This window comes from Phaseolus vulgaris, chromosome 3, assembly GCF_000499845.2.
Source record: "Phaseolus vulgaris cultivar G19833 chromosome 3, P. vulgaris v2.0, whole genome shotgun sequence".
In the NCBI taxonomy this organism is placed as follows: Eukaryota; Viridiplantae; Streptophyta; class Magnoliopsida; order Fabales; family Fabaceae; genus Phaseolus; species Phaseolus vulgaris.
This window is the reverse complement of record NC_023757.2, coordinates 49,248,045-49,260,842: the sequence shown is the minus strand read 5'-3', so window position 1 is coordinate 49,260,842 and position 12,798 is coordinate 49,248,045. Positions and strand designations below refer to the sequence as shown.

The 12,798-nt window shown below is 33.5% G+C and overlaps 1 protein-coding gene and 1 long non-coding RNA gene across 4 annotated transcripts; both read right to left on the bottom strand.

Moving 5' to 3' along the window:
• Positions 1-40: 40 nt before the first annotated feature.
• Positions 41-2,854, bottom strand: LOC137808385 (uncharacterized). 3 transcript variants are annotated; one of them, XR_011080699.1, is made up of 3 exons: positions 2,364-2,854; positions 1,140-2,283; positions 41-301 (listed from the first exon to the last, which is right to left on the bottom strand). It is a non-coding gene; the product is annotated as an uncharacterized lncRNA (long non-coding RNA). The 3 variants fall into 3 exon arrangements; XR_011080700.1 differs by having other exon boundaries at positions 41-244; XR_011080698.1 differs by lacking the exon at positions 41-301 and having other exon boundaries at positions 1,086-2,283.
• An 881-nt stretch (positions 2,855-3,735) lies between these two features.
• On the bottom strand, positions 3,736-11,291 carry LOC137808384 (succinate dehydrogenase [ubiquinone] flavoprotein subunit 1, mitochondrial). The gene is made up of 16 exons (XM_068609459.1): positions 10,821-11,291; positions 10,542-10,709; positions 9,315-9,402; positions 8,992-9,138; positions 8,768-8,908; positions 7,707-7,792; positions 7,524-7,616; positions 7,372-7,435; positions 7,099-7,242; positions 6,696-6,883; positions 5,541-5,715; positions 5,291-5,461; positions 5,099-5,168; positions 4,881-5,001; positions 4,758-4,795; positions 3,736-4,050 (listed from the first exon to the last, which is right to left on the bottom strand). Exons 1-16 carry the CDS (start codon positions 10,884-10,886, stop codon positions 3,948-3,950), a joined length of 1,863 nt encoding a protein of 620 aa, XP_068465560.1. The 5' UTR covers positions 10,887-11,291; the 3' UTR covers positions 3,736-3,947.
• Between the last annotated feature and the right edge of the window lie 1,507 nt (positions 11,292-12,798).

Below are 12,798 nucleotides of genomic sequence, written 5' to 3'. Positions count from 1 at the left end.
CAAAATAAACCAAAGGCCAATACATAATTATTCCATAGACTGAAAACCTTGAATATGGCACTTTATTAAATAAAATTTGAGGAGGCTACAACCAAATATTGATGATTAAGTACATATATTTGAAACATTTCTTTGAATAAGGATTTTGTAGACCTGAAACCTTGATGCTTAAGTACATATATTTGAAAAGTCTTTTGTAGACCTGAAACCTCGCAATTCTTTCCAGTCAAGCCAAGGAAGATCACTGCAATACATGAAACACTGTTCACACCCTTCCGGCTGCAACCAGTACTTTAACAAACTATACAAACAAATACAACATAAAGATATGGTAAGAAAGTTAATAAAAAAATCCCCATTCATCATTGCAAAACAATTGCCAAAATGGTGGCTTTCATCTCCTAAAAATGGTGTCAAACAAAGATGAAGTGTCTTATTGTGTTAAGTGACCATAAGACAATAAGCGGAATACATAACATCACCTATCCCACTATAACCAATGTAATATCAAATTTAAAACATGCCTAAAAGTTTCTCAGTACAGATAATAAATTGAAAGAAGTTAGTCAGTTAACACTAGTATATTCATCTAGTTAACACTAGGGGTGGTCAAACTGACTGAACAGAATTGAATTATAGTAAAATTGTACTAAACTCTAAAAGTGGTTCAACAAAACGGAACTATATGATTGTTTAAATGAATTGAAATGCATTACAGTTGAGATAGTTTGAGTGAATCAAAAGGAAATATATGATTATCTATTTCATATTTCAGGTTCATGTCATTATCATATCATTCACACTATGGTTTACAATTTATACAAATGATAACAAGTTCTTTTACTATTAGCAATGTCTCTTCTATAAAACTTCATTCATTATGACCAAAATCTTTCAATTCATTGTTGGATCACACAAAAAAAAACTCAATAAAATCAAAAGTCAATGCTCATAAAGAATTTTTTTATAGACATAACTATTGTTTTACTGCTGTAAAACCACTCAATCCATAAAACATATATAAAATGATTGATCACCAACATAATTTGACAAAATATACCAAAGGCCAATACGGAATTATTCCATAGACTGAAAACCGTGAATATGACACTTTATTAAATAAAATTTGAGGAGGCTACCTCCAAAAATTAATGATTAAGTACATATTTGAAACGTTTCTTGAATTTGTAGACTTGAAACCTTGTAATTCTTTCCAGTCAAGCTGAGGAAGATCACTGCTAACGGTGCCGTTTATACCCTTCAGGCTGCAAAGACTTCATACGAACGAGTATATCTACAGAAAAATCTATGCATGTCGGAAATTGAAATGCTAAAGTCAAGGACAAAAAATTTTGGGTTACAAATAATTATAAGAACTCAACCGAAAATGATACTCGTAGTAATAGCGTTGCAAAATTTAAAGATGAAGAAGAATTTAAGTTTACAGTGGGAAAAATCTCAATCAATTGAAGTATCGTCTCTTGACTAAAGTTATTATAGAAGTCGACCGAAGGATCAATGTTGCTGTTACGAATCTATCATCCAAGCTGTTATATTAGAATTTACATGATAATATCACTTCAATTACTAATTCACCATGTGGAAAGATAAACTACATGTGATTCATTTCTCATATACGAATTCCTTAATTCAATTAATTAATGTTTGCAATTGTATTCATTTTGTCGTTGTTATTTGTATATTGACTATGTTGCGAAAAAGGAAAGGCGTTATTGTAAATGAAAAATTAGATTTATACGATACCTCGTTAGATGAATGTCGTTAGATGGAAGGCGAAGCGAGTCCAGTGGTGGTGTATCCATGGCAAGGAGTGAGAGCGAGGAAAAGAAAGATATAAAAGAAAGGGCGAAGGAAGGAAAAGGAACACATCAAACACGGCACCACACCCCACACCAGAGGGAGAACCCGGGAATTCCCGTACGTTCTCCCTCAAAACCCACAAATAATCTTTTTTTTATTAATTTTTTTGACCTGCCATGCAAGCGCACCTGTCATGGCAAAGGTCGGTAGACAAAGTTCTCGACAACCACTTCATCCCCAAATATTCATTCTACCATTTACACCGAAGATTTCCCCTCAAAAACCCTAGTATCATTCTTGAAATCCGAATGCCAAGAACACCACAAAGGAACGGCAAGAATGAACCGCTGCACCGGCCTAATCTTGTTCTCGCGATCCGCGCTATATTCACCGAGCCTTCACAAAACAATCAACAAGAACACGATCATGACACCTCTGAACGGTGACACCGGGCTTCAAATCCTGGAAAAAAAATAAAACACGAACACGTAAGAGTGAAAGGACGTAAGCAAGAAAAAAGTCGAATCGCAAAGTAATCGCACCAATTCGTAGGAAAAGCACGATTGGCGAGTAGATCTTAAATAGAGAGAACAAGAAACTGTCCAGAGCAGAGTTAGGGCCATGAATGCCTTAGCGGGACCATAGACTACGGAAGTAGCGCTTTCAATTGTAGATTACCATACCCGATCAGGTCTGGGGTTGGGATACCTGGTTCCAGTGCTACGAACCAGAAGTTGCTCGATAGTCTCGTCATGGCCTTCTTTGAATCTTACTGTAGTAGGCTCTTCTTTGCTCGATCTCACCATAGCCTGATACTAGGTCCTCAATAAGATCGCGTCCTTCTTCTTTGAAAACCTAATTCTTGATACGTGGTAGATTGAAAGGGGTGAAATTGAATTGAAATTAGGGAAAACATACCCACTATTATATATAGGGTTGTTTTGATGGGATGAAGGGTTGAGATTTCCAATTTTAGACGCGTGATATTCTTCAACAGCCAGATATCGTTGGTTACATAATAACTTCTGACTTCGTGCATGCTGTTACGTTTTCTTATTTAAGTATTAAATAAATAAATTGACTAATCTCAGCATATTTTATCATCAAACAACGACTTTTTAGGACTTATTTAATACTTATATTGAATATAAGAGGGAATAAAATAAAATATTGAAAGATAAAAACAAATTTATAAGTTGAATAATTTTTTTATCAGGGTAAAAACTAATAAAAAATGTAAAATTAAAAACATTAGTAATGAAGAGTAATGTTCTCAACAGTCTAACTACTACCTGAACTAACAAAAACTTGAGTTCCAAGATTTTAACTGTTAATATAATAATATAATAATATATGAAGAATATTAATAAAAAAACAAAAAAATATATATAAATACATAAAATTAAAATTTAAAATTCACTTAAAAATGTGATAGTAATCTGTACCATTATATATAAAAAAAAACCTATTTGGTAACTCTCTTTAATTAGTATTATTTCTAATAAAGAAAAATAATTTATTTATTTATTTAATAAATAAATAAGTGAATAACTTCTCTTTATTTGAAAATAACTGAATATCAACAACTGAATACCGTATCTGTTAAAAAATAACGTCAATATAATTTTTAATATTAATTTTACAAAATTTATATCTATAACAACTATAACAATATATAAACGACATTCCTGGCATACATATTTTATTGTTATAATATTAAAATATAATAAATTTAATGATTTTTATTTTAAATTGAAAATTTGAATTTGAAAACAACAAAGAATTCAGTCTCTTACAATTTTACCCTTTAAAATAACTTTTTTTTTCTAAAAAAATTCTTCCCAACAAAAAGCAACCTACAAAATAAAAAATCACACTCAACAAAATTGAATTCAAAACAGACTAAAACTAGTATTATGCAGATAATCATCTCTTATTGGGATCTAAGGGTATTATTCTCAGCTTTCAATACAGACATCGTATATTATTGAGTGATGATGAATGAAACGATTATGCATCTACAACACTTTTATTGAATCCTTTTTCACTTGCACTTGCCATTTCTTATTTCATACTTGGTGAAACAATCCGTATAAATCATCCATAGTAGTAATTAAACAAGTATATCAGTAAACACGAGCTTTAGGAGGGAATGATTCCACCTCATCGTCCAACGTGTTCATGTGCACTGGCCTGTAATCTAACCGGACCTTCTCATTCTCCCAATATCTGCAAATCAATGCACAAAAGCTCAGAGAACAAAAGCAAAACAACTCGTAGACACAACACAAGTATTTTTATCATCAAAGTGCTGCGGTAAATCCAGCAAACCAAATTCATTTTTGTTTTAGAAGACCAACAAGCCCTGCACTGTACAATTCTGCCTTGACAAAGCAAGAAGTCTAATGGATCACTAAACAGAATATATATACCATGCCCACGGATAGAAGCACAATTAAAATACGTCACTCCCCACCTGTCCTTGTTTTGACAGCTCTGTACTTTAGTGAATATGAAATTTTGAACTAAAATTACCATATTCAACAGCAAAACATTTGTCGCAATTTGCCCCCAAAAATCAATGCATGCTCGTTTTATAAAATACTTACTTAGAGATAGCAAGACACTGAATTACTTAAAGGCTTATCCCTTCCTGCAATGAAAACTAAACGACCCAGAGACGGAGGTTCTCCAAGAAAGGATCACTTAAAGATGGTAAAAGTACCAGATACTGTCAATTAAAAATATTATTCCGCTGGCGCCACTGGTTTATTGATTGTTTGACTTCTCTACTAATACAAGAGAATCAAGACGCAAGATCTGATGCACTTACGAATCAACAGGATTGTATCAGGATTCCGACTAGAACTGAAGAGAACTAACTCAATCCAAATATATACTGATGTAAATAGAAAATTAATTGAAACATGACTTACCCCAAAGTGTGTTTCATCCAGTTTTCATCGTCTCTTTTCTGTAAATTTAAAGCAAGTACCGTATTCAATCAGACCCACTATTCATATTAATGGAGGGAAATATACACACCAGTTTATACTAACCGAGAAGTCCTCACGGGCATGAGCACCTCTACTCTCTTTTCTTGCTTCAGCAGAGTGCATGGTGATGCAGGCATTAATCAGAAGATTTTCCAACTCTAAGGTCTCAATCAAGTCAGAGTTCCTGAGAATATTGAGCCATGGAACTTTTAAAATGAACAAACAGATTTGATTCCTTGAAATAATAGGGATCCAAGTGACATCAGCCAAAGAACTTTTACCATATCAAACCTCGATCCTTCAACTTGACATCATGGAAGCTCTCCCATGTTTTATCAATTAATTGACAACCTGTCAGAGTAGATGATAATCAAAGAAAGTAGATAACTATAGGAGCAGTAAAGGTGATACGTGTACTTTGGGAAAAGGAAGGGTATAAGAAGAACAATTATTATTGATCAACAAAGGACTACCTTCTTCTAATGTTTCTTGGGTACGGAACACAGCAGCATTGTTTTGCATTACTCGTTGCATATTCAACCGAATTTTGGAAGTTGGCAATGACCCATTTGAATTTCTCAATTTGTCTAGCCAAGCAATTGATTTCATTCCAGCATCTTTCTCTAAAGGCTTTTGTTTATCTCCTGCAAAATATAAAACGGGAATTTTTTTCACCTCATTTCAGCGTGCACAATTTATTTAATAACCGACAAAGAATCTTGCCTGGCCTACAGATTTCTGCAACTCTATTTGCACAAGCTCTACCAAAAACAACAATGTCAAGAAGTGAATTTGCACCAAGCCGATTGGCACCATGAACTGAAGCACAGGCTGTTTCCCCCGCAGCCATTAATCCAGGAACTACTGCATCTGGATCATCACCTTTAATAGTAATCACCTGAATAAGAGAAAAGACATATTAGACCACATTTTTTTTTCATTTTTTCGCTTTGTTTAAAGAAAATTTAAATGAAAATATAACAAATCCAAAGGACAAGATACCATGCCATAAACCAAACAAGTAATCAAGTATGCCATAAACCAAAATTAATAAAAGATATCACTATTTGCAATGTGACTGACCCAATGACATACATATTCAAATTCCTGGAGAAGCAATTTGAGAAATAAATAGGTATTAATTATTGGCTAGGGAAAATTGCAATAAAAAAATATATTTCTGCAAGAGTCTCCATCATAGAGAGAAGTGAAATGGTGCAAGCTAGTTACAATATATACACACACACATTTACACACACATACATTCATATAGTAATGGGGATAATGTAGCGCTACAAGTACCAAATGATTCACGAAAATATTAGAAAGACATTTAGGTACCAACTTCTTAATCACGGTTTTCTGATAACTTCATGACCACAACATTTTCCAACTCATGAAGATGTCAAACTCAGCTTTATATCCGTTTCTAACTGTTCCTATAGAAAACATCTAAATATCTAACTCAATTGTTTGGGTGTTTAATCATAATACAAATTAAATAGAAAATTGCTTTAATAACATAGAATAATGCAATCCATTCTGGCACATCCTGTCTCTTTCTTTGTGAAGAGATATTTTCCTTTTGTGAAAGGTACATAACTACAAGACAACGTAAAGGTTGGAGTCATCAAAATAAAACCAAACAATTATCTGATGTGGTATGCGTTCTTGTCAACTATTATACATCAAGTAAGCAGAGAGCATAATGTATAATAATAGTAAACAGTAGGTCTAGAAAAATAAATAAACATATATATATAGGCATGACAGTGATAATTAAATTTATTTTTTATTTTTTAATCTGTTTCTCACATTTTCTTTTTCTTTCATTTTCTTTCTCTAATGGAGGTTAAACAATTAGTTTTAACATTGTACCTCTCCATGATGATTCGTGGGAATACCACCCATGTTATAATGCACTGTTGGCAAAACAGGAATAGGCTCCTTAGTAACATCCACGCCAGAAAAAATAGCAGCTGTTTCAGAGATACCGGGTAGTCTCTCCTTGAGAACATCTGGGGGTAAGTGATTCAAGTGGAGATAGATGTGATCTTTCTGGGGTCCTGCAAAAAATTTCCAGTATCAAATTAATTGTCCAACTTAACTGGCAGGTCAAGGTTCAAGAAAATATCGTGCATATCTAGTTTCTAGAAGACATAACGTCCCACTAAAATAATATAGCCACAATTATGTATAAATACAACCACAAACTAACAGCACAGTTATATGTTAGTTTTATTTATCAGAAAATAAAAGTATTAATTTATGGCCAGCATACCTACACCACGGCCTTCCCGGATTTCCATAGTCATTGATCTGGAAACAACATCTCTTGATGCAAGATCCTTTGCAGTAGGAGCATAACGTTCCATAAACCTCTCGCCCTCACTGTTCCTAAGAATCCCGCCTTCACCTCGAGAACCTACAAGGTCCAAGAAAGAAAACGAGAAGTAATATATATTACAACTAAATTGACCAAAGTACATAACTGTCATTACATTATACAATAAAAAGATAGCCTATATGCAAATAAGAACTAAGACATTCCAACCTTCCGTGATAAGGCAGCCTGCTCCATATATGCCTGTAGGGTGAAATTGCACAAACTCTAAATCCTTCATAATTTATGACAAGAAAATGTTAAAACACTTGCTAAGTAAGATTTCAACTTAATAACAAAATTTGCAAAGCCCAAAAATAGACCTCAAGTGGGATCCCAGCACGTGCAACCATGGCATTGCCATCTCCAGTGCATGTATGTGCTGAGGTGGCAGAAAAATATGTTCTACCATAGCCCTGATGCAAAACAGAATATTAACACATACACGCTCATAACAAGTACAATTATAAACTTCAATGTCTAACATGCAAAAGAAAATAATGTACCCCTGTGGCCAAAATTGTTGAAGCTGCTTGGAAACGGTGTAATGTTCCATCCTCCATATTCAAGGCAATCACACCTTGGCAACTACCTGTATATCCAATAAGGAAAATTTGTTAACTTTATCATCAACTCCAACACATACACAATCAGCAACGTCTTTTCTTTTTTTCACCACTGCAAATGTTTGACAATCCAGTGAGCATAACAAACAAGTAATGGCATATCTGTACATATGAAAAAGAGGTGATATAGTAGATGAGAGAAAAATAAGTGATGAGAACATATAGCCAATTAATCTCACGTCTTAAATATTAAATATAAATAAACAAGAAGAGTATGTTTTGGAGTACCATTCATAAAAATGTCCTATAACTGTGACATGTGACAGAAGTTTTAATAATTTTAATTACTTTTGTTCTTCTTTCACCAACGTTGCTGCTTGCGATGTAGTCATAATATGACCAAAGGAGTCAGCAGCCAAGGTGAGAAGGAAATCTAAATATGCACAAAACCTATAGTTTCAGTTTTAACTTTGTACTATAGCATTGTATTGGTTAGCTCTAATTTCAAGATTAGCTGGGGGGAAAAACATGTGACAAATCCCCCATGTTTGCAATTGTATTTTAAAATTGCTTTCCTAGCCTTGTGGGCATACCAACAACATAGTGAAGTATTATTCCTATAAACCCATACTTTCCTTTATGCACATTTTACTAGCCATTGTCGTGCAGAAGAAAAACTGTGAATTATTTATCTTTGTATTATAGCTTTGGCAAAACTTTAGCTCTTTTCCTCTGTCAATGATACAGGAATTGTTAGAATTTAGCGGATTATTAACAAATGCACGAATATTTTACGCAGTTGAAAGAAAAAATAAGACTAAAAATTGCAAATGTGGATGCATAAAATCTACTTGAAGGATATAAGTCTCCCGTAGCATAGTACAGGAAATTTTCTAGTCGTCATGTGCTATTAAATCCTTTCCTGTGAATGCTGATACGTTGTGCAATTAACCAATTGCAAATTTTTCAGAGAAAGAAAACTACTATGTACAGAACCTTACCATCACTGTTCATTAATAGATCTAGTGCAAAATATTCCACAAAAAACTGGGTATTATGTCTCATGGCTTGGCCGTAGAGAGTGTGCAGTAAAGCATGTCCAGTTCGATCAGCAGCACATGCACAACGATATGCCTGACCACCTGTAGCATAGCAACATTAAAAAAAAAGTCAAAATCAGAACTCTCAAATAAAAAGTGCTAATATTCCATCCTCTGCATTTTACCTTTTCCAAAGTTCAAGCTCTGACCACCAAATGCACGCTGGTATATTTTTCCATCTTCAGTTCGTGAAAATGGCAGTCCATAATTTTCAAGTTCAATGACTGCTTTTGGTGCCTCCCTACACATATATTGGATGGCATCTTGGTCCCCTGCAGAACACGGAGCTTATCTTTTCATATCCAAAAAAGAAACAAAAGAAAGAACAGACAATAAAAGAGTCTCTGCTTTCCATGATACTCATATAGCAAATCATCTTCTAGTTATATGAAAAATTTGTAGCACAAAACGAAAAAGTTTAAAATTTTAAGATAGAGTGAGTTCATACCAAGCCAATCACTTCCCTTGACAGTGTCGTACATGTGCCACCTCCAATCATCTTCAGTCATATTTCCCAATGCAGCATTTATACCACCCTACACACAAATTTGTTGCCATGCATGAGCATAATCAGTATAATCGATTCAGAAGAAAAGGTTGGTGTGGTTAGGCCAACTTAATTCACTTTTGAGCATCAACCAGTACTTTAACAAACTATACAAACAAATACAACATAAAGATATGGTAAGAAAAGGAAGAAAAATCCCCATTCATCATTGCAAACACAATTGTCAAAATGATGGCTTTCATCCCCTAAAAATGGTGTCAAGCAAAGATGAAGTGTCTTTTTGTGTTAATTGACCATAAGACAATAAGCGGAATACATAACATCATCTATCCCACTATAACCAGTGTAATATCAAATTTAAAACATGCCTAAAAGTTTCTCAGTAGAGATAATAAATTGAAAGAAGTTAGTCAGTTAACACTACTATATTCATCTAGTTAACACTAGGGGTGGTCAAACTGACTGAACAGAATTGAATTATAGTAAAATTGCACTAAACTCTAAAAGTGGTTCAACAAAACGGAACTATATGATTGTTTAAATGAATTGAACTGCATTACAGTTGAGATAGTTTGAGTGAATCAAACTGAATTACTTTGAATTGTTTCTGAATTCCTATCTGAATTGTTTGAACTATTACCAATGAACATATTATTTTAAAGCATATTTTTCAATCTTACTAGCTATAATTCAGTTTAGTTCAAATAGTACTATTTAAAGAGCAATTCCATTCAGTTTTCTTTCAAAACAATTCAGTGTGAATTGATTCAATTCAAAAAAAATTAACAGCCCAAATTAAAACCACGTCAATAGCCCTCATTCGGTGGTCCATGAAGAGATTAATTTAGAATAAACAGTCAAAGTAGCTTCAAGCTATAGGGCTTATTAGTTCTTAGAAAAATGGAAATAACATTCAATGTCCATGAATGAGTGTATTTCGTCTAAACCAAATTGCTCCTCGTCTCATGATCCTCTGTGACCAACAAACTATTTTTATTAATATTAACCCTTAATAAATGAATAACTTAACGTATACAGACAACTTGTCCCACAGTAAAATCAACCGAAATAATAAAAAAACAAAAGGGGTCGATAAAAAGGGAAAATCCTGAATTGTGACAAACAAGTAACATGCATTAACGTGGAAAGTGGGAGAATATCTCGCACCTGAGCTGCAACAGTATGCGAACGAGTTGGGAAGAGCTTCGTGATGCAAGCAGTATTGAAGCCATGTTCGGAAAGTCCAATGGCGGCTCTCAACCCTGCACCCCCAGCACCCACGACAACCGCATCGTACTTGTGATCCACCACGTTGTAGGAGGAGTTCCCACCACTCTGCACACACAACGACCAAAAAGACGCCGTTTAGAAAAGAAAATTTCCATGGACGAATCGGAAATTGATAATGGAGAGATGGAGAGAGAAAATTGATGGAATGATTCGCACAGAGAAAAATCTTGACACGCGAGATCTCAGTGATTGGTGATTCGCACGAGCCACGCACCGCCACATTTCGAAGCACTCTTTTGGTTCGTTCTCTCTGACTCGCTCTGTTTCGCCTCGCGGCCACTCTCTTTTCTTTCTTCTACTCCTTTCTGATCTCTGTGTGGTTATTTTGTTTATTTTTTCAGTGCTTTTGGCGTGGAGTTCTAATTTGATAGTGTTTGCATCCCTGGTTGCATAGTTTGATGCCTATGTTTGGCGTTTGGTTTGGAGAAGTAGCAAATGGAAGAAACTGATTTTGATTTTGATTTTGAGTTTTAAAGAAAGTGAAATTTAATCCAAATTAGGAATGTAAGGAATGTGATTAGGGTAATAACGCAGGAATTTACGATGAGGGTTTTGGTTGGTAAGGAAGAAATGCATGGATCCTTTGGAGCGCGAGTAACAAGGGTCGCGTGCATCGCGTACGATAATAAGAAAAAAGTGAAGTGGCCCACGTAAGATATTTGAGAGAGAGACGCGTGGCAAGGCAAGAGTGTTTGCATGGTGAAAAAGCGAAGATGGGTGGTGTTCTTTTGTGCCACGACTGATATGATATAGATAGTCCACGTAGCCATGAAACGCACCGTAGCATCCCAAAGCTAGATATGATCATTTGAATACCATACTCTATTTACATCACATATTAAATGGACTAGAAACAAACGTATGGGAGAAGGAATTTATTCCATACAAACTATATATTAGCTTTTTAAAACACCAAGAAGAATAAAGAATCAATATCAAGGCCTAAACCCAAAAAATTATCACTTAAATCACTTATTATCACTTTAATTAATACCAATATGAATGACAATTAGGCAAAAATAACTATATTTTTAAATGATTTCAAAAGAGAAATTTAAAACATTATATAATTATATAAGTGGTGTGCTTTGTAGCAAACTTCAAACCTATTGTTTTGCTGGTAGCTAATGCAGAGAAAAAGTGGGTATGTTGAGTACCTTGAGCATCTCGTTGTGCTTGTAGTGTTTTAGTTTTAGCTTTCTAATAATGTAAAAGGTTGTCCCATTTATCTTAATTTATTTATTCTTTGTTGATAGAAAAAAAATTTAAAAAAAAAGTATTAATGATGATTTTCATAATTCTACTTATAAGGATAAAATAAATTTTAAAACGATAAATATTTTTTCCTAAAACTCTAACTCTCTTATACTACACCTTAAAATACAAGTAAAAAAATAATATTTGAAGGGTTTAAGCATATTGCATGTAATTTTCAAATAAAAGAGTTATGTTAATTAAGGAAGGGATGGTTATTACTCAACACAATTCCTCAACTAATTTTGAAAATAACTCTTCCCAATCATCACCTTCATCCGTGATAATGAAATTGAAGCTCGATTTGAAGGTGATTTGTTGATGATATGGAGAATATTTACTCAACTTACAAGAATTTCAATAATCATGTCGACTAAAAAAAACATATTTTGAAATGACAAAATTCGTCGTTACATACTAAAATAAGTTGGTAACGGGACAATTCTGATGGTAAATAACTTTCTGACCAACACATCTGTCAGTAATTACCTACAGACATATATGACCATCAATATTATTCCTTTGATAAATTCTACTCTCTTTTTTGTGTGTGTTTTATCAACAACAAATTATTTTCAATATTATAAATGAAAGTAGTTATATTAATATTTATACTTAAAAAACAATAAATAAATTTGAATTATCTATTATTTTTCTTACAAATCGGTATAAATAAAAATAGTGGAGTAAAAAGAGGAATAATATTAAATCAACCAATTCTCATCCTTTACCAATTCTCATCATCTTAAATGAATATAACGATAAAATTTCTCATAATGTTTTATTTATGAAAGTCACTCATAATATTTTGAAATATTATTTGAAAAAGGTATTTAATAGAAAGATTTTACATATAATCTTACCCAAAAAATTAACCCCT

Bases quoted from the DNA above. Each gene is read 5' to 3' on its own strand.
- LOC137808384 (XM_068609459.1), bottom strand. From the start codon at position 10,886: ATGTGGCGGTGCGTGGCTCGTGCGAATCACCAATCACTGAGATCTCGC. The intron at 10,710-10,820 runs GTGCGAATCATT...TTGTGTGTGCAG, and splicing joins GCGTGTCAAGATTTTTCTCT to AGTGGTGGGAACTCCTCCTA. The intron at 5,169-5,290 runs GTAGTCCTTTGT...CTACTCTGACAG, and splicing joins CCAAGAAACATTAGAAGAAG to GTTGTCAATTAATTGATAAA.